Raw genomic sequence first — 23,147 nt, forward strand, 5'->3', positions numbered from 1 at the left:
TTCAGATTGAATGTTTGATATTAAAATCTCCAGCTATGATTACTGCTCTACATGCGTTTAGCATCTAAATCTGATTCTGTTTAATGTTGATTGAGATAACGGTGCCTCCTCCTCTTGCTTAGGTTCTGTCTGTGCGGTACGTAATATAATTGTTGATTCTGATCTTGTCACTTGGAAAGACTCCCCTAAAGGTACGTGTTTCGTTTATGAGAATGATGTCTGCTTGTGTTTCTGATGCAAACTCCTGTAGTTCTTGTGTTTTGTTGGGTAGTAGTTCGTTGGCATTCCATCTGACGATTTGTAGCGAAGTGGGATTTTCTTTTTGGACTTATCCATTAAGGGTTTCAGAGAACAATGACTGTGTCTTAGGACGATATCCTTGGCTTCATGAGTTGGGGTTGGTTTTCCGGAGTTCAGCGAGCATTTCTGCTATGCAGCTTGTTATGTTGTGGAGGTTAGGTTTGTTGGTTTGCTGTGAATGGTGTGTTTTTATCTTTGGGTCTTTTAGGTAGGTCGGTCTTGCTACTTCAGCGTACGACCTTTCGTTCGTTGTAGAGACCATGGTTTGTTGGGAGGACCTGCGTTCTTGTAAGGGTCTGTTGGTTTGGAGTTGAGCTTTCAGGTTTTTGGGAAATGCAGTGCAGCCCCTGTAATTGGCAGAGTGGGGACCTTCGCATTTGGCACATTTTGTTGGTTGAGTGTGTGGTTTCTGGCACTCTATTGATGCATGTTTTCCTCCACATTTAACTCAGCGGAATTCGGAATGTAATATCCACCTTGCAGCATCGTTGTGCGTGACGTGATCAAACATTTGGCATCTGTGACATTCATCATCATCATCAAATTCCTGCCATCTACCCTCAAGGGGTGTACAGGATATGATAGTACTACATGAAAAAAAAATTACATCATTACTAACTTCCTATCTACAATTTTTCTCCAAATCAGTCTGTTACTTGTCAACACTCCAACATTATCAGATCTTATATTTCTATCGTCTAAAGCACTTTGTACCGTATCAATCCACCTATATCTTGGTCTTCCTCTGGGTTGTTTTGCTGCCAACCTGGCAGAGAACACTTGTTTTGCTAATCTTTCCTCGCCCATTCTGTTTAAGTGACCATACCACCTGAGATTAGCTCCTAACGCATTCCTGGATGTTGACAATGTCAAGTTCTTTCCTAATATCATCGTTTTTAATATGATATTGCCATTGATGCCATCTGTTCACGCCTCTAATCTTTCTCAGGACTCTCATATCTGCGGTCGCTAGTCTTTGGTCAAGTGTTTTACTTCTGACCCAGCTCTCAGATCCATAAGTTAAAACTGGTTTGAACACTGTTTTGCATACAGCTAATTTAGTGTTTCGACTAATTTCTATCTTATTCCTTATGGATTTATTCAATTGACTTCCCACCATACCAGCTTTGCAGATTCTGTTGTCTATTTCTATATTTAATTTACCATCTTCAGTAAAAATCTTGCCTAAATAGCTGAAATGTTTTACTTGTTCCACAGGTTCTCCATTCACAACACAGTTGAAATTTTCAATGATTCTACCTATTTTCATTGTCTTTGTCTTTTTATTGCAGACCTTCATACCATATCTATTACAACAGCTATTCAATTTAGTCAGAGAATCTTGCAGACTTGTAGCGGATTTATTTAGAAGTATAACATCATCCGCATAAAGCAAAGAGCTGACATTAACATCTCTAATTTTGATATCATGTTTAATACCACTTTCCTTTATAATGTGATCCATATAGATTATGAATAACAGAGGGGATAATGTACATCCTTGTCTCACACCAGATTTAACATTAAACCATCTTCCTGTACTTCCTTCAATTCTAACTGCTGACTTACAACTCAAATAAAGACTAAGTATTGCTTGATATAATGCCCCATTGACACCATATAACTGCAGCGTATTGAATAGCTTCTCTCTTGGCACCTTATCATATGCCTTTTCCAGATCGACAAAACTTAAATACAGATCTTTGTTATATTCCCATGCTTTCTCGACTATTTGTCGTAAAGTGAAGATCTGATCCTGACAGCCTCTATTTGGCCTGAATCCAGCTTGTTCTTCACCAAGCTTTTCCTCCACAATTCTTCTCAACCGTTTCTCAAGTATACTTGCATAGATCTTGCCAGGAACACTCAGTAGGGAAATACCTCTGTAATTCTCACATGCAGTTTTATTTCCCTTTTTATATATGAGTACTATGAGAGCTCTACTCCAATCATCGGGAATTCGTCATTCTGTCCAGGCTTTCTGAACTATGCAGTGCAGCCACTGTAAGACTCTCATACCACCATACTTCAGCATTTCTGGTCGAATATCATCTACTCCTGCTGCCTTTCCACATTTTAAGCTTTTGATGGCTTTTTCTACTTCAAGTATGGATATGTATTCCTGACTGCATGCCTGGTCAGTGTTTTTTACCACTGCGCTGTCATCACTGCTTGTTTCATTTAGCAGTTTTTCAAAGTAATTACTCCATACTTCAAGGATATCTTTTTCTCCCATTTTCATGTCACCTTTTTCATCTCTAGCACTCTTTCCTCCATTCTTAAGCTTCTTCAACAACCTCCAGAATATTTGGCCACCTTCTTGATATTTATTTTCTATATTCTTGCCAAAGTCCTCCCATGACTTTTGTTTAGCTAGTTTTACACAGTGCTTAGCATTCTTGCATTTGTCTCTATATTCTCTAAGAGCACAAGCTGACTTATTTGACAGGAACTTTTGGTATGCTTTCTTCTTTTCCTTCACTGCCTCTTTAACTTCCTGTGTCCACCAGGGAGTTCTGATTTTTTTATCCTTACAGACAACCTCACCACATGCCTCTCTGGCAGAATCAATCAATGTTTTCTTCAGAGTTTGCCACTGAATCTCCAAGGTTTGATTCATGTTCTCAAACTCTTTCATTTTTTCTTCAATAATCTTTGTGTATTTTAGTCTACAGCTCACATCTGAGAGCTGCTCAACTTTTATTCGCTTTAAAACTTTCTTACATGTTATTCTTTTCAATATGAAATTCAATTTTATCCTGCTCAAGACTAAATATGATCACTTCCAATTTCAAATCCTCTGTACACTCTGGTGTCCTGCACCAGGGAGAAAACATCACTATCAACAATAACATAGTCAATGAGACTTTTCTTATTCCTAGCCTCTTCTCTCCATGTGAATTTGTGCACATTTTTATGTTGGAACATGGTGTTAGTAATGACCAGTCCATGTCCTGAGCAGACATCCAACAGATATTTGCCATTATAATTAGCTTTGCTCTTTTCTCCAAATTTTCCTAAAATATTTTTGTATGTCTCACAATCATTTCCTACTCTGCTATTTAGATCCCCAACAAGGACCAACTTTTCATTTTTCATTGTGTCAGTTGCTTTTTCTAAAGCCTCAAAAAATTCCTCCACTTCTACCTTAGTAGAACCTTCTGTGGGACCATAGGCACAAATAAGTCTCATTGTCCAGTTCCCCATTCTCATATTTGCCCACATTACTCTACTTGAGACTGACTGCCATTCAAGAAGATTAGCCTCGTATTTTGTGTTGAATACTATGGCTACTACTTCTTCTCCTTGATTGTCATTGCCTGAATATAACATTTTGTATTTATTGCTCAGAAAGATCTCACCAGTTTTGGTCTTTTTTGTTTCAGTCACCCCTATTATGTCGATCTGGTACTTATCTAATTCCTCAGCTAGCTCCATTTCTTTGCCATTTAGGCTTCTTACGTTGATAGTACCGATCTTTAACTCTGGTGATGTTGAGTTGGGGTTTATTTTCAGATTTGTTCCAGTAGCTGACTTTTCGCTGTTTGCCCTGGTTCCCTGGCGAAAACAACGGGGGCCTTGTTTAACCGGGCGACGCCCCAGCCGGCATGAAATTTTGTCATGTTGTACCATCATTTTTTATTTTGGTTTAACCAATAAGAATACAATTTGGTCGGCTAAATCCCAAATTGCCAGCCCATCCTCGTCCGTTCAGTATCCAAGTAGATACCCAACAGGGTGCACCACGAGAAGGTGAGGATTGGACATTAGGTCAGAAGCCCTGGTCGGTTCTCCGCATTCCTTTAAAGGTTATGTGGAGGTCCTCTCTCAGTTATACAGCTTTGACCCTTAAGCACCCCTTTTTGTTTTTGTTGTTGTTGTTTATTTATGCTTTAATTCTTCCACTTTTATAACGAGATGACAGATGGTTTGAAGTTTGTAGATGTGGTTTTGATCTTTACCAATTTCCACTAGAATTAGGGGATAGGGTGTTTTATTAGCTCTGCGCATTCGACTAAATCCCTTAAGTTGGAGGTCTGCTGTGACTTCTCTCTGCATTGTTTCTGCTACCCACCCCAACACCACTTTTATACTATTGAGTTCAAATGTGTGGTGCGGTAGGTTGTTGTTGTTGTCTAGGAATTTGATTATTTTCCTGTAGTCTGACGAGGTTTTTGGCTGTATACGTATTCCTTCTGTATTATTAGCTTTCATGAAGATGATTGGTCGAAGATGACTGGGAGTACCCTTTCTTTGAGTTCATTGTCTGTTTTCATCTCCGTTATTTTGTATGCATTTGTAGTGGTGGAGAATTTCCTCTTTTTTTTTGACTATTTGGAATTCTGTGTGTGTTTTTGATGTCTGATGGATACTGCTAACTTGGGATGTAGCGTCTTCCAGATTTGGGGAGTGGTCTGCGTCTGATTGTGGCTCTGATTTGTTTTCATCGTCTATCATCTATTTGGCCTTCTGGCGGGGGGGATATATCAAAAAGTTCTACTTTCCCCCGGGAAAGTAAAACTTTTTGATAGGAAAACTTAGTAGTTTTCCTATTCTAAGACTAGGAAAACTTAGTAGGAATCTAAGACTAGGAAAACTTAGTAGTTTTCCTAGTCTTAGCAATTCTTTGTATACCTCTTCAAATTTGGTTTCGTTTTGAGATTTTACCATGATTGTTAATAATAATAGACGGGCTGTTCAGGGGTACACGAAAAATAATCAGTAATAGCGTAAAAGCAAGTAAAGTAAACAAAATGCAAAACGTTAGTTATGGAACAATAAATGTTAAGTTTGAATCACCACTAATAAAGACACTTCAAAACTAGCTCACATTAGCAAATGATGATTGGTGAGGGCGTGGATATGAACTCCTCCCCCAAACTACTCTTCTACCAATCACTACGCACAGTTCATGCGTTCACTTTTGTCACCATCCTCCTTTCCAGAACAATCGCGTGTTACTAAGAAATGATCTTTGCGATAACGAATCTTCCGCTGACTTACATTTGCGACGTTTCTAAAACTTTTCTAAAAATATAAATAAATGCGTAGACAGACTGTTTGATCAGTTCAGTTATTGACTGAGTATGAGTAAGTGCGTTGTCTTTAATTGTGATTCTTTTCAAGTCTTTTCCCAACTCATTACCTCATTTCCGTTATTTTACATTAAGATAGGCACTGGACAAAAGTGTCAGTATTTAAAAAGAGTTTATTAGACATATGAAGAGCCGAAGGCTTCAATTCGGCGACATATAACTTGTTTAAGTTAAGGAATATATGGGATATATAAAAAAGTACTGCAAAGCTTTTGTTTGGATTAATTGCGATACGCCGTTTGGTGTACCAATCCTCCAGTTCATTGACTGCTCTGTGCAGCTTGATTGTGGCCAGGTGTGGACGGAGGGATCTAGCTATAATGATTGTGTCATCAGCATATAGAGCGGTGATAGCTGCGGACAGTTTGGGGAGATCTGCCATGTATATGGAGAGAGAAGGGGAGATAGCAAAGAACCTTGAGAGACTCCAGCCGTGATTCTCCTCTCTTTGTGTCTGATCCCGTTGAATTTTATTTTAAATTTTCTGTTATTCAGATATGATTTGATAAGTAGAACTAGTGGTAATGGAATTCCAACGTCGCGTAGCTTAAAAATTAGTCCGTGATGCCACACTCTATCAAATGCCTGAGTGATGTCTAGGAAAACTGCGCCAGAGTGTTGGTGTTATGCCCTTGGGTTATATATTCGACAACTCTGTAAATTTGTAGCGTTGTGGAGTGATATTTCCTAAAGCCGAATTGCTCGTCTTGAATGACATGGTTGATATCTGCTGCCTCTTGAGCCCGTGTGAGAATAGCCTGTTCGGCTATCTTACCTACGCATGAAAGAAGGCTGATCGGTCTGAAAATTTCAGGAAACTGTGTATTTTTTCCAGGTTTGGAAATTAGGAAAACGTCAGCAAGTTTTCATTGCTCTGGGAAATAATTTAGCCGAAGGATGGCATTAATGATGGCTACCAGATGCATAACCCCTTTGCGGGGAAGTAGCTTGAGTACCTTGTTTGTTATTCCTTGTGGACCCGGGGCCTTTTTGTTATTTAATTTTCTTAGGAGCTCATGTATTTCTGTTGGTGACACGGATTTGTTGTTGGATTGGAGTGAGGCGTTTTGAGTTATTTTACCCGTTTGGGTGTGGAGTTTTCTTATGAAATTTATATCTGTATTAATATAATTGGGACTGCATTGTTTTTCTTGGCTGTCAGCAAATGCTTCAGCTTTTTTCTCGTCGTTGTAGACAACGCTATATTCACCTTGGATTGGAGGAAGTGTAAAACGCTTTGAATTGAGTGATCTCATCATTTTCCATATTGGTTGATCCTCTGTGTTTAATTGGTGAAGTTTGTTATTCCAGAGTTGGTTATAGTGATTCTTATAGTCCTTATAAGGACTGGCTTAAAGGGGCGAAGCAAGAATGCTTTTCATCTTCCCCGTTATCTGTAGAGGACAGTGGAGGGATAAGGTGTTATTGAGCAATTAAAGCTCTGATCATGACAGGAGGATAATAGCAATGGCCGAGCCTAAGTTAGAACTTCATTGGCTACAGCATTGCCATCCATTACCCTCCAAGGGTATTGGATTGGAGGGTAATGGATGGCAATTACCTATAAAAATAATTGGTGTATTAGTAATGTTTGCAAAAAGTTCTTTAAATCTTTCTAAATTTTACATTTAACAGAAAAATTTTTAAAAGAAAAAATATTAAATAAAATGTTATAATATTTTATTTAGAGCTAATTGGTTTTTACCACAGATTGACAAAATTTGTGAAACACAATTGCACTGATATAATACACTCGTGTAAATTGCAACTTGTAAAATCATGTAATTACATTAAAATTTTTAAAACAGATCATGGAACGTTTAAACTTCCGCGAAATTGATAATGAAACTTGTTAAAATCAATATACGTATATTAAGATAATGGAAACATTACTACTAGCTTTATTTTCATTTTTGATTCACATTCATTAATTTTATTTTTCTTAAAATTAAATAAAAATTAAATCCGTGTTTTAATATGCATATATATTTAAAAATTAAATTCAGGGTTTCATTTTTATATTACATTATTATTTTACTTCATTTTATTTTATTATTAAAGTTTATGCAATACAAATCTCACAAATATATTTTTGGTTTATGTAACTAATTATGTAACCGCAGTTAGTTTTCTTTCGCAGGTATAACATCTCACCATACTACATTGACTGCTTGCGAAAGAGCTCATTCTCGGGAACTACTGCTAATCAGGCTTACCAGGAGTGTGTGAGCCAGTTTAATGAAACCTGCAATCGATCATCCTTTTATAGAACTGCAGATGGGAGTTGCAATAACTTACAGAATCCCACTTGGGGAAGATCATTTACGTGTTACCGTCGGTTTCGAGCACCGTGCTATGATGATGGTAAGTTATACAAACAAATATTAAGAAAAGCATCTCTGGGCTAATAGATTTTGAACTTTGTTTGGTAACACTGTTCTCTATATATGAATATTATCATATGTAGAGGACAGTGTTAGACGTATTAAGCTTATCTGACATATGTCCAACCTCCCTACACATGCAAAGTGTGTAGAATAAGTTGTAAAATATCAGTACCTGCACTTAATGACTGGCACATAACTGATTACTGTCTACTTTTGAGTTATCTAAATAGGAGTTGATGTTTTTTTTTAAACACATTTTATTTACGCAAAGATGTCTTGTCTTAATATTTCCTGTCATTCGAATTTCAGGTCTTTCAACTTTTCGAAGATCAGTAACTGGTGCAGAACTCCCAAATACGCGATATATATGCGACACAATCTGTCCTGATGTGAATGTTCCGATCTCTTTAACTAATATGTACATGCAGTTCGGCCAATTTATAAGCCATGATATTAATCTGACACCTACAACCACAGGTGAGTAGTGAAATCTTAGCTTAGTTTTTATTATTATCGTATCTTTGTGTGTGTGTGTGTGTGTGTGTGTGTGTGTGTGTGTGTGTGTGTGTGTGTGTGTGTGTGTGTGTGTGTGTGTGTGTGTGTGTGTGTGTGTGTGTGTGTGTGTGTGTGTGTGTGTGTGATAGTAAAAACATATGCACTTTGGAGCAACAGAACTAAAAACAAATCAAAAATGAATTTTGCATACTTATTGAGCAGTTCAAAATCTTATTTGCCCAAAATTTGAAAAATAAAACAACATTAATGAGTACTATATACTCGTACAATATATCACATAGGCAATAACTACTTATGAAATAACAGTTATAAAAGCATTATAACTGAATTTTTTTTAAACTAAAATATCCCCAAGTTATTTTGAAAATAATAATAACAATTTCCTTCATCTCCTTACCTACTGGACTTCATAATTTGTCACGGACAAGGAACATTATTTTATATAAACTTAATACACTCAATGTGCTTAGCCCTAATTGCGTTCGCTGTGCTTATTATTGTTTAGGTATAGTGACCCTTTACGCTTTCTAGCGGGAAGAAAAGGAAACTGTGTCCAAATAAAAGACGATGATTATAATGACGGAACTATGCAGGCTGCAATATAAGCACTCAGAATTCAAGCAATTACGTATTTTACTGTATTGATAATAATAAGTATACAAAATATTGTTAAATGCACACATTTTCTTGTTTCCTGTGGTAGTTTGCTGTAAGTTCATAACGCAATACGTTTATTTTTAATGATGATTTTTCACTTTGTTGATCCTCAGGTATTCTTTATCAACACAAAGAACGATTTCCGAGTGTCAAGTTGTGATTTAGAGAGATCCTTTTCAAATTTGTAATCCTTTAATAAAAGTTTTGTCCAGAATTTTTGTAGAAATTTTATAGTTAGTATTGGAACTCAAGTCCATGATTATGAAATAATAACTTAAGAAACGTTTATGCTTTAAAATATTTACTAGATCAATACAATTTTAGTAATTAATTTACAATAATAATAATTTTCGGTTGCATTTTATATTGGCACTTGTGTTTTATGAGAAAAATCTCTTTTGAAGAGGTTTTTTATCCTTGACGTAATTGTCCGTTATTACTGTGCTGTCTCATAACCAGATTTTTTTAATGCTTTTCGTGTATTTTCAGAAATATTAAGCGCCTCCGTAGCGCAATTGGAAGAACGACGGTACGTTGCGCCCTTCGATTAGAAAAGGCCTAAGTTCGATTCTCGTCATGACGGGAGGAATCTTTATATGGACTTTTTCAATCGAAGATGAGTTAGCCGATCTCATACGGTGGTGGCAGGGTTTTTTCCTCCCAGAAACTAGGGTTTTTCATCCCGCATACAGACAATTCGGACTTCAGGACAAATGCAATTTATAGACAAAAAATGCTAGTGGTGGTGATGATAGCGGTGGTGTGAAAGATGGTGATGGACGGAAGTGACACCCCCTCGACGAGTCGTTGGACTCCTTGGGGGTGTCACGAAATAATAAATTATAATTACTTTTACATTGTTACAGCTGTTCCAAAGATTGTCTCCACATACCTTATAATTACCATAATTTTTGGATATATTAAAAAAGACATCTAAAAGCAAAATATTCCTACTTTTTCAAATAAATAAATAAATAAATAAAACTTACGTAGTTAGGTTTCATTGAGGTTAGTTAGGTTCCCCTCTGATTTTTTCAGTATTTCGTGCATCCATTTATCAGAACAATTCTTAGAGTCTCCTGAATGGTGTGATAATTACATGCTAAAAGTTTATCCTCGTCACCAGCATTCAAGTAGAATCAAAAAAAAAAAAAGAAAAATCAGGTAACGCCTTTTAATTTCCTTATAGGGATTAAGCGAGGCTGTTTTTTTAGTCCTATCCACTTTTGGAGACTGAGTGGCAGTTCAATCGCTACTGGTAGCCGATCAAAGATAGCTGGCCCATGGCTATCATTAATTAATTGGTAATCAGTGAAGAAAACGGTAACAAGTGCTGCCATCTAGTTGTCCCTAACTCTAACTCAATATTTTAATATCCGAAATAGTGTGGGTTCTACGGTCGATTTTCGTGAGTATACGGAATGAAAAACCCGAGGTTCTGGGAGAAAAAATCCTCTTGCCTGTGCCAGAGATCGATTAACTCGGGAATCGGTCGAAAAAAGGCTTAGTAAAAGTTTCTCTAGTCGGCAACTAGACTTGAATTCCCAGTCTACTTTCGGGCGGTTTAGCGCTGAGGTGTGCAAACACCAATTCTACTGAGCTACACAGGCACTTTCAAGTAGAACACAATATTACTTTTTTTTTTTTTTTACTTTTTTATATGAGTAATTTAAATATGTGTGCTATGCAATTTCATATCGTTAGAGTTTGTAAAGAACCAGTGCACCCCGCTTTGAATTGCTTATTTTATCTTGTTCTATTTTAATCGATTTTACTTACCAGGTAATAAAAATAACTGGTCTATCCAATTAAATGCAATTTATTTTTCTGAAAGATAAAATCCTATTGCCAAATTTAATAACAATCAATTCTATAGTAAGTCTATTATTTTACTTTTAATACTTCCATCGTAAACACAGCAAAAATAATCATTAAGTCTTGATGAAATAAAACTCTGATGCGCAGCATGAAATAAAACATCCGAGTTTTATTTCATGCTGCAACAATCAACTGCAAAGCGCTCTGCAACAAAAATGGGAGTGAATAGCAACTCTTTCTGATCGACTCGAACACAGCCATGATATATTCTTGTAGTGTCATTTAATTTATCACTTTGGCTATCAAAATGCTCTTCTTTTTTGAAAAAAATTTATAAAGGGAATTGTAAAATAATTTTTAGGCTTTATTGCTTCTCAAATAAATGGAATAAATTTTGCTTTATAACAGCTTAGTTCAGAGTATTTCTCATAAAAATTAATTTTTTTTTATTTGTCACACCACATCGGAGAAATATACTTAAAATGTTGATTATTATGAAAAACGAATAATATAATGAATCGAGAAGTTCATTACCAAGGCTTAGTTTCCTTTGTTTTGTTTTATTTTCAGACGAAGAGACTAACCAACCACTTCAATGTTGTCCACCAGGGAGTAATCCCAATCCACAGTGTGCTCCAATCCCAGTCTCCCGATATGACTCGTTTTATCCGTACTATAACGTAACCTGCATTGATTTCGTGCGTTCTGCTCCATGTGCGTTTTGTGAATCTGGTAAGTTATATTATGCTATCTGTTTAAACAAATGCAGTTTACATTTAGAATTTTCATTTTCTTTTATTTTTATTAAAAGTCTTAAAATAAAAATTAAAAAAAAAAAAAAACCTGCAGTCGTTAACCAGAACCAAAGTTTTTCTTCTAATGTCCAGCATTATGGTTGTTATCAAGAGATTGGTAATTCGGCCCAAGCAATAAAGGCTATTTATTAACATGTTTTTGTTAATTGAGTGCATTCTTTTCTGGAGTTATCTCTAGAAAATCTGTATCAAACCAGAGAGTTTGCAGACATTAACTTCTTATTAGGAATACCATCTAACGTTGGCCGATATGATAGTAGTTGTTGAAAATCAGAAGACTGTGTTCATGTGCATGTGCACTTCATAGACAAATCGCTCTATATGAATAAAAACAGTTGAATAAATGAAAAAATATATTTCTAGCATTGCTGCCCTCAGGCAACAATGCTAGAAATGCACAAACATTCTTACGGAATCAATTCTCACTATGGAGAACTCGTGAAGACTAGTGATTCATCATCATACATATCAAGGATTTAGGCCTAGTATGGCCTGTCCCGGCCTTAGAAGTCATCATTGAATCGTTTAAGAGGACGTCCTGGTTTTCTTTTTCCTAATGGCTTGTACTTTAACGCTTGTTTTGGTAATCTTTCTGTTTTCTTTGAACGTGTTCCATCCATCTATGTTTATATTTTTTAATTTTTTCAATTACTGGTTCTTGGTTTAATTCTTTCATAATATCTTCGTTTCTTTTGTGATCAAATAGGGTGTACTTTGCAGTTTTTCTCATAAACTTCATTTCTGCTGTTGTTAATCTTTGTTTATCTTTTTGTTTTATTGTCCAGATTTCGCTTCCATACATTAAGACCGGTAGGGCTAATGTATTGTATACTTTTAGCCTGGTTTGTTTTTGAACTAGGTTTGGTTTAAATATAGAGTTAATTACTCTTGTTATTTTTAAATATTTTGCAATTTTTATGTTTATATCTTTTTCATATCCTGTCCAGTTTGGACATTTCAGATTTTCATATTTTTCATATATTTCATATTTTCATATATCCTGCCCAGTTTGGACATTTCAGATTTAGAAATATTTTAAAATCGTCCGTAAAATAAATAAATAAATAAATAAATAAATAACCGATAAATTTTGCTCCCTGTAGGTGTTCCCAGAATTCAGATGAATCAGGTTACCCACTTCATCGATCTTTCAACCATATACGGCAGCACGCAGGAAGAAACCACTGCACTCAGAGAAGCAGATGGAAGAGGCAAGTGCTAGTTATTAACGTTATCATTAATTTCTCAACGTAATGTCCTATGTTTTAAAATGCTTACCTTAACATGCTTATCCTCAAGACGACACTATTCATATTTGGCTAAGATTTTTAGAGAATTGTTATTCAACTCTAAGAATGTAAGCATTTATGCCTCGAGTCCTTTCTCCACCATGCATAAAATGAGAAATTCCATCAACTGAAATCCTGTATGACCCTTACCGAAATTTGTAAGTCTTAATCATATTATCCCACTTTCTCCTGTTTGCTGGTATCTGCGGTCTACAAATTCTAAATCTGTCTTCATAATCAGTATTCCACAATCCTAATATCATTTTTAACACGCCTTTGAACTATCTCTCTCTCCAATAGATCAGAATCACAACGGAAACCAGGAGACCAGACCTGTGCACAATAGCCCAAGTGAGGTCTTATCAAGGCTTATCATCCTTATAAAGATAAGTCAAGATTCGCTTCAGCATTGCAATTAATCTGTGAGTTATATTTACAATCTTTGCTACATGACCCTGAACTCCAAGTTCCTGTCTACTAAAACCCCTAAAATCCTTAGCCTCATCAGTTTCTTCTAGCATAATCCCACTAATATAATACGACAATGAATTGATACTTGAATACATCGGTCTTTGCACCTCCACTGTGCAGTGGGATTACCATATATACTTTCTATTCTTTTGGAATCTTCCCGGTTCTGAGACTCAAAATATATAGCTTTGTCAAAGGAACAGCGAGTTCATCTGAAATGATTGAATATTCTTCCTGATATCCCATCAGTCTATATTGCCAAATTCTTATTTAATTTGTGCAACAGTAACTCTAGTAATTCGTCCTCCTCCTTTCATGCATTTCTTCATCCACTGAAGTGGTGCAGTGAGTGAGTCCATTATTGCATAAACCAGATTGAACGCTTTTAGCAAAGTAGGCACTTATTAGTTTAAACAATCTCTTCTGTAATCACCCTTACACATCTGCATTCAGTAGGGTTATTTTTTCATATTCTTTTTTTCTTTTTCTTTTTTCTTTTATAACATAACGATAGAATTCTTTTGGTTATCTTTAGTTTGCAGTGTCAATTTTTTTCTACTCCTTTTTCCATACAGCAGTTGTAACACTTATGGCCTGCTCCTTATAAATATTATAACTGATGTCATTCTTATTTACACACGGTATTCCTTCCACATTATCTTTTTTTTTAATTCGCTTGCTTCGTGTGTGTGTATATATTTATATACATTTATTATTTTTTTCTAGGATATCTGTTGCTTTCTGTAAATACCGCAAATGGTCAAGTTCTACCGTTTAGTTTCGAACCTCAGAATGATGAGTGCAGTCGTCCACAACAAAACGAAATTTGCGCTCAGTCAGGTGAATTGAATTTCTATTTGTAAATTATGTTTGGATCCATACTTAAAACAGAGAGACTGGAAAAGTAAATGTAGAATTACTGATATGCTCTGTAATTCATAAGATTAAAACCATAGGATTCAGAATAAGAACAATGATTTATATTGGTTATACTTTTTGAAAATTCAATGCGTAAAGTTTTTTCTAGTTAACTGACTCATATCTCTAAAATATTACAATATAAAATATTGAAATTTTTGTATTAAGACACTTCCTTAGTACTGGGTTTGACAAACGTAATCTGTAGCATGCGTAAACCAGCAAAATATTAATCTCTGCAAAAGACTGGAAACCCTCTAGTATAATAATGTCAGAAAGAAAAACTGTAAAGGAACTATGAATATCGCACACGAGTTAGATAGAATTCAATTCAGGTCAGTATATCCATAATTTAACACATTGTAAGCCACTGTCATGTTCTTCAAAAGTTTTTGAAAGTTATGCCATCGAACTTTGTTCATGGTAGGATAAGAGTTGTTGAAGCTAAGCAACCACCATAAACATTCATTGCATCATATCCTCAGTAAAAGGAGTGAATTACAGAAGATAACAAATGATGGATTCAAGCACTAATATAATCTGTAAATTTTGGCGAGATCAGGAAGCATTGAGATAAAAAAAAAATTTGATTGCGTGGTCCACAGAGATTGGTGCCCTGACACCACCGTACTTGAAGATAATCCAAGAGTCTGTATAGAAATTATATAGATGGCCTAAGTAGTAACTTCCCAAATTATAGACAAACTAAACACAAAAAGTATTTTATTGTCCGATGTTCGTTATTATTATTAGTAGTAGTAGTGGTTATAGTAGGAGTAGTAGTAATAAGAGTGATAGTGTGTTCTTGTTGTGTGTTGCTGTGCTATTGTTTTATTTTTATACAAAAATCATCTTTATTACTCTCTGTTTTATGGACAGGTGATGTAAGAGTGAACCAGCAAACGATGCTTACATGCGTACATACTATATTTTTTCGATGTCACAACGCCTATGCTAGGGAATTAGCAACTCGTTATCCATCACGTACCAACGAAACAATTTTTCAGCAAGCAAGGCAAGTATTCAAAAATTGTACCTTTTCTATTCAGATGATCGCTTTCTTTGTATATTTCTTTTAAAAAAATTCAACTATTTCCATATACGTTAAATTAAATTGAAAAATGATATACTGTAAACTATTTGCAGTATGGAAATGGAGTTGATCCAAGATTCATCTGAGATATGTCCCAATAATTGGTTAAAAACTTTGAAAAATAAACACGTACCCTGCTCGGAAAGCAGTCAACGGACACCATAGCGTGATGAACAAACAGCCATGGAGCCCATCTTAATAAGATGCGGGATCTCTTTTTTTCTGTGATCACTGCAGGAATCCTATAGGGTAGCAATCCTACTTTCCACAAGCATACGATAGCGACCAATGGGAATTTTGGACCATTCTTCCTGATGAGATCCTGAACTGTTGTGGGGAAGAATGCCCCTTGAATTCACACGCCGCTTCAGTTCATACCACAGATTGTTAGATAAGCTTGAGATCAGGGCTCTGTGGAAGTCAGTGAAGTGTGGCGAAAATAGAAAAGCCACAAAGAAAGATTGCATCGTCCAGAATATTAAGATACCTATAGAAGTTCGATGTTCATGGCACCACAAGCAGAGGTCCGAGGCCAATCCGAGAAAACCAGGATCATCCTATCACCCTCCTCGCCCCATCTCCAAATTTTACGGTTACGCACTCTGGTAAGAGACGTTCATCAACATCCACCATTCGTCACCATATAACACAGCTTTTCAAGCTTCCACGTTTTTACATATTATTCTTCGCAACACCCAACAGTCACGTTCGGTAGTGTGACGGTCGTCCACTGCGGGGGGTAGCACTTGCAGTTGACTCCCTGAGCTTGAATCTTAGTATAATGTCGCTGATTACTGACCTAAGATGGCCCAATTGTTCAACAATTTACCGAAAAGATACCTGCAAGATGACATCCTATCATAACGGCTCTTTTAAACTCCGCCAATTCCCTTCTCGCATCCATTTCACCCGGACACAGTTGCACTGACTTGGGAGCATCGTTTCCTCCAATTTATACCGCCTACAAGCACATGACTTGCTACATGGTACGATGCACCTCACCCATGAAGGTGTCCTTTGACTTCTTTCCAAGGAGCTTATATATTGTGTAATTGTGGATGCTATTGTTACGCATTTGCTTCTTCCACTGATCTTAACGGAAAGCTAGAAGTATTGCAATGAAAAGAGAAGGAATTTTAATATATTGTATTGTTCTTTGTTGTGTTATATTCTTTACTAAATTGCAATGAAAAGATAAGACATTTTCGTTGTTAGAAGATGAAGGAAAACTAAGTATTAATTTTCTTCCATCTTCTAAATGTGGATCATAGAATACGAAATATGCCCATGATCCACATTTCTTCTTCGGTTAAAATAACTATTGCTTGAATTCTAACTACAACATGAAGAAAACGTTTATAATGTTTTGCAAATGAAGATGACTTATCTTGTTTCATAAGAGTTTCTCGTGTTTCAGTAACTTGGTATTTTTTATCACTTAAAACCGAAAACGGCTTGAAGTATGCGTTTAATGTCCATAACACACTGACAATTGCAATTGCTTTTGCGCAATTACAACTGAACCCTACTTCTTAATATTTTTTTCTCCTTTTCCATCAACGGCTTTCTTTCTGCTGATTTTAATGCATGAAAACACTTCCGTATGTTGCTATGCTGGTTCAGATTTATGTTTTGTGATTCATTTTTTGTCAAAAGATCCTACTCATTTTCTTTGCATGCGTATGTTTCTAGCCTGTCTTGCTAGTTTAATTTCCACTTAAAAAAATAAAAAAAAAGATTAATCTCTGCGAAAGATTGGAAAACCTCTAGTTATAATGATGCCATCCGCAGATAACAGATTATAGTCCTTGGGGAACGTAATAGGTAAGAAACATTTTTTATAAGATAAGAGAAGAGAGAAAGTAAATTAATTTCGTGGGTTTGAAGGAATGCGAAGGGATCGTCTTTTATAAGATTAAAGGAGAAAATAATAATTATAGAAACCAGTTCAGGAGAACATCACTCACAAAAACAACAATAGATACAGGCCACAAAATAAAATAATAATAAAAAAAAAGATACGAAATTAGTCAGGTGCCTGTGGAACGGGGGAAGAGATTCCATCATACATTTATTACTTAGTCTGCTATGCTGAATATATGATGCTGTTAATTAGTTAGAAAATCCGGGAGTCCTGCGAACATGGTACTTTTTTTTTATCGGTTTTTGAAAAGGATCAGTCCAATTTATTTATTTTTATAGGTAGTGAGCTATTTCTTTCTAACAACTTTAAAAAGAAAGAAAATATGTCATATCTGAAAATGTTTCAAAGATTACTCATTACAAAAATTAACAAAAAAAAATCTTTAAATACATTGAAAAACATTATCGAAAGTTTTATCCTGGATTTTTTTTCTCTCAATAAAATTACCCATTGTTCGTGGTGATACTATCGTCTGCAATATTTTTCTTCCATTTGAAAATAAATCTAATCCTTAATGAGTATTACAAAGTATTTTCGAAGTCTTTTTTTTAAGTGAGGAAGTAATCCGTTGTAGACAAAGGCATCTTGTTCTATGAACATCTATATTTTATAGGCATGAAGAAAACGTTTATAATGTTTTGCAAATGAAGATGACTTATCTTCATTTGACAGTCTATTAATTCGAATAACCATCTTTGTTCTATGTAATCAGCTTTGAAATTTAGCTTTCTTGGTTGTAATTAGTCATTGAAATTAATATAGAAAAAATGAAGGAAAAAATTTCAATTAAAAAAATAATTCATGAGTTCTTGAAATTCAATAAAGGTTAATTATCTAATTCAAATGAATTCAGAAGAATTATAAAGCATGCTGACTAACTGGATTTATTATTATTATTATTTTCTCATAGGGGTATATGCATTGCGATTCTGCAAATGATAGTCTACAATGAATATCTTCCTATTACACTGGGATACGACGACATGAATTATTTTCGCTTAGTGAAAACATCAAATGGATACTACTCTGCCTATGATAGTTCAACAGTTCCAACACTGTACACAGACTTCTCTACTTTTGCTTACCGATTCCATTCCTACGTTACCTATTTAGTAGGTTTCGTCTCAGAAAATGGACAAACAAATAATAATGTTCGTCTACAGGACAGCTATTTTGAACCATTTCCAATTTATCGGGGATTATTGGACAGTTGTATAAGAGGACTGCTAACTGTTCCTTCCCAGAAATATGACAATTACTTCGTAGTTGACATCAAGAATATGTTGTACCGCGCAAGAGAAAATAACACCGGATTGGACCTTTGCGCTATTAACGTTCAAAGAGGACGAGATCATGGTTTGTGTCCTTACATTTACTACGTCCAAACTTGTCATGGATTGACTATAACAGCATTCGAAAATCTTTATCAATATAACTGGAAATTGAATAAACCAGGATTGATGAGCCCATCAAGTGTGCAGCAACTACAGAAAATATACAGGTAACTAATTTATCAAATATGTAGTATGAAAGAGTTGAAAGATTTAGAAAAAGGATAAGATTTTTAACTTTGACTCCATGGAAGTACAATGAATAAAATCTTCTTGTGATCTTAAATATATTTCAATTAGAAAACATAGCAATACTCTGGTTAGTTTGTCATAATAATAAATATGTTTTAAATTACAGCTTACGATATATCAAATAAATTAGCAAACTCTCTATGAAAGTTAGGTAAAATTATGATCAATATAATTTTAAAAATTTATAATTGCCATCATAGTATAATTAACCTAAAATAAATATCTCCTACGTCTTTTATGCCCAAAGAGAATTGGCAGATCTGTTTTATCTCTAAATGTAAATGAGTGAACATCAACTTATTTTGATAAGTTGTGATGCTTTAGGTGTGCACAACTTATTTTGATAAGTTGTGCAGCATTACCACTGAAAAAACTGCCGCATCTCGTAATCTTTAACTGGGCTATTACTATAGGAAATAGGGTGAGTTTTAAGCGATTTTTGTGAGGAAACGGTTGGAAACATAGCTTCCAGAACAAAGCATCCTATTTACATGTGCACAAGACCGATAACTCGGGAACCGGCTGGAAAAATCTAGTAATATGAATGACCTATTTACATATAACTGTATAAAAATCATCTAACACCTTTTTATTAATCAAAGGGAATATGTGGAGCTCTTTTAACCTTTTGCTGACTTTTCTTTATTAACCACGCTACCGGCCAAGACGTCCATAGACATCAAGATTATCTTGGATGCGAAGTGCATATTAAAATTGTAATACCATTGATATTACCTTGAAATATATGATGGATACGAAGCATAGAGGATGCGTATTTTATCCATAATGGCGGATTAGGTGATTAACTATTTTTTTATTTATTACATCTCCTGAATTTTAATTTAATTGTTAAATTTTAAATTTTTTTATTCTTTTAAAAATTTAATTATTTATAATAGTAAATTACATTTTGATTAAATTTCAATGCTTTATTTATCCTAATAAATCATTTCCAAGCACTACGAGAACTGTCTTAATATCATCACGTTCATATATAGTATCTACCAATAATTACCCGGACACTTTAGCAATTTACAATCGATATCAAGAGGCGAACCCTAATATCAGGTATGCCCACCTTTGGCTTTAATCATCTCCTGCACCGTTTGAGGAAGGCTTTCCACCAATGTGCGGTAGACATCAGGTTTATTTGTCTCCATCAAAGCAACACTGAGTTCAATAACAGATCTAGGACATGCTGCTCTGGACCTCAATCTCAGCTCTAATCTATCTCATAGGTGTTCGGTGGGATGGAAGTCAGGACTCTGCTCAGGACAGGGCAGTCGTTTTACACCCATCTCTTCATACCATTCCATAACAGCTGCAGCTTTGCGGCATGGGAATTGTCGTCTTGATAGCAACACGGTTCTGTTCCATAAAGACTCTACAGTGTAGGGCACCTGATTATCTAGAATAGCAAGGTACTGAGCTGGCTTCATAGAACCACGGAAAACAACCAGTAGTCCCATTCCAAACCAGATGAATGCATCCCACATCATTACTCCTCCACCACTATACTTTACTGCGGATACAACACACAGTGGTAACAAGCGTTCACCAGGCTGCCTCCACACTAGCACTCTGTCATCAGGCTGGAAACAGGTGAATCTTGATTCATTGCTCCACAGTACCATTTTCCACTGGTCAATTGTCCAGTTTACACGATCTTTGCACCAGGCCAGACGAGCCACCCTGTTCGCTGTTTTGTCATGTTTAGCTTGTCTGCCACTGCTTTTCCGCGGAAACCCAGTAAATGGAGTTCTTTTCGCAGTATTGGTACTCACCATGGTGTTACTGGCGTTCTGGAACTCATCACGGATGATCTGTGCCGATTGTAGTCAGCACAGACCATTCGTTTTAACACTCCTGTTCCTGTCAGTCATTTTCGGAGGCCACCTAGGGTGTTTTCCTGCACTAATGATGTCAAAACGTCTCGATTTCTTGATCACATCGCCAACCGTTGGTTTTTGGATGATTCATTTGAGTGGCAATGACACGCATGGACATGACATCAATGTGACAGCCCACGATGACACCTTTCTTGAAGTCCCTGAGTTCACATCGTGTTGCCATATCACTTGTATTCAACTGGTACGATGAAATACTGCTTCCTGCTATCTGTATTCCGGTTAGTAACAAACCTGGAATGTTCCATGACTTCAAATAACAGGGTTGTCCCGAAAATTATTGGTAGATAGTGTATATATATATATATATATATATAATTTTTATTTATTTTTTCAGAAACGTCGAGGATATAGATGTATTCATAGGGGCTATATTTGAAATCCATGATAAACCAGATGCTGCAATGCCACCTACTGTTAGATGCATAGTGGGCCGTCAATTCCAAAACTTGAAATTTGGAGATCGTTTTTACTTTGAACATGGAGGTCAAACGGGATCATTCTCGATGGGTACTTATTTTTATTTAGTTATCTTTTCAGTTTTGTCTATTACAATTAGTAAATTAGAACGATTACAAAAATCTATAAAAACTCTCGTGCATGTTTATGAGTGCAAAAGACTTAAATATATCAGAATTACTGTGCAAATCACCAATGTTGAAACCACTACAATTCCTCGAAGAGGCTGTTCTTCAATTCCGATAATTCTAAAAGTTTGGTGTCTTAAAGTTTCCCCCCCCCCTTCCCGATAAGATCTGATCTGTACATGAAGAGTCAGCAGTACTGTAATATGAAGCTATCAAAAACGTGTTTGTTTCAAGATTCACTTTGTTTTTCTGCATAAGTGACTAACCTGCGGTGTGTCTACGGACTCCGTGGTATCCAGATATTTTCTTTTTCAATCAAAATTTTTTTTGTTTCATATTCACATACTATTTACAAGATATATATATGTGCACACATGTGTATACAAATACATACATGGACATAGATTACAATCAAAATATTACATAATAATAATTATTATCATCATTATCATGTGTACAGAATGATGATATACATATTTATATACACACCATTAAAATATTTTTTGTTTGTTAAAAGATTTGGTACATTGAATTATTTATAAATATATATAATAAAATTTTTACTAACTAAATATTTATTTATAGTATTTACATATGCATAGAGTTACGTATTTTGCAGTTCATTTTATTTCACAAATTATATTTTCTTTTTTGTTACCTGTAGAAAATGCTGAATGGATTCAGTTTTTCACATTGCAATTTTTTCTCATTCTCCCACGTTTTCGCACTTCATTTTTTAAAAAAGTCCACCACGATGATGATGATGACGACATTATTATTATTATTATTATTATTATTATTATTATTATTATTATTATTATTATTATTCAGAGAACAGGGAGCTGTTCTCTCTCCCCAACTCTATTCAACATTTATATACATGATATTAACAGCTACCTCTCAAAGGCAAGATCTTCCAATATACCAACGATACAGTCATTACTTCCATTCATAATAATGTAAGCATAGCCCAAACAAATAATCAGCATGATATAAATCTTCTCATTGACTGGCATACCAAAAACTCCATACACCTAAACTCAGAACAGAAAAAATTAATTGTATTCAGAAATCCACTGATTCAACCAGTTGATGATATATATCGTATATAACCATCTAACATCCATTCTCCAGCATAAAAAACACACAGAACAGTAAAACCACACCATCAGGTTAAAACAATGCATTACCTTGGAATTTATTTCCATGAAGATATGAACTGGAACAGCCACATAAACCATAAAACAAACTTCGAACAATAACTAGCAAACTCCACAGGTTAAAAGACAGTTCCCACACGTATATAAACATTAATATACAAAGCACTATGCCGAAATATACTGAGATACGCTATAACAACGTGTGCTTTCTGTGCACCCTACAAATTAAATAGATTAATGTAGCTACAGTGCAAAATGATAAAACTGATCTTTTCGTAAGATCTTCATTAACATTTAGCATTAACAAAGAGTTAATGCTGATTTTATATACACTGCAATGCCAGAACACAAAATACTAACAGCAAAACACTTATGTCAGTATGCAGCTATGTCAAAATACTATTTTAACATATTTCGATGCCAACTACAGGACAGAAAGAAATACATACCATGGAACAAGACCTCAGACAATTAATTATATCACATATAAATATAATAATCACTACGAAAGGACATTTGAAGCTTCTACATCCCAGATATGTTAAATAAGCTACTTTTTGAATAGAGGAACCTTACAAACTACAATAGCCTGATAAGAACAATACGCACTCTACACACCTTACCAA

The 23,147-nt window shown here is 35.2% G+C and overlaps 1 protein-coding gene across 1 annotated transcript in view; it reads left to right on the forward strand.

Moving 5' to 3' along the window:
• Positions 1–23,147, forward strand: part of LOC150109932 (salivary peroxidase/catechol oxidase-like) — an 86,776-nt gene that overhangs the window by 17,735 nt on the left and 45,894 nt on the right. Inside the window, exons 4-11 of the mRNA XM_090399634.1 lie at positions 7,537–7,760; positions 8,093–8,260; positions 11,345–11,506; positions 12,693–12,800; positions 14,076–14,189; positions 15,147–15,282; positions 18,195–18,785; positions 21,112–21,284. Coding sequence (XP_090255760.1) covers positions 7,537–7,760; positions 8,093–8,260; positions 11,345–11,506; positions 12,693–12,800; positions 14,076–14,189; positions 15,147–15,282; positions 18,195–18,785; positions 21,112–21,284 — 1,676 coding nt within the window. The remainder of the gene's footprint in view (positions 1–7,536; positions 7,761–8,092; positions 8,261–11,344; positions 11,507–12,692; positions 12,801–14,075; positions 14,190–15,146; positions 15,283–18,194; positions 18,786–21,111; positions 21,285–23,147) is intronic.

The sequence above is a fragment of the Typopeltis vanoorti genome, chromosome 1 (assembly GCF_054136105.1).
Source record: "Typopeltis vanoorti isolate ZY-2024b chromosome 1, IOZ_Tvanoo_1.0, whole genome shotgun sequence".
Taxonomy (NCBI): Eukaryota; Metazoa; Arthropoda; class Arachnida; order Uropygi; family Thelyphonidae; genus Typopeltis; species Typopeltis vanoorti.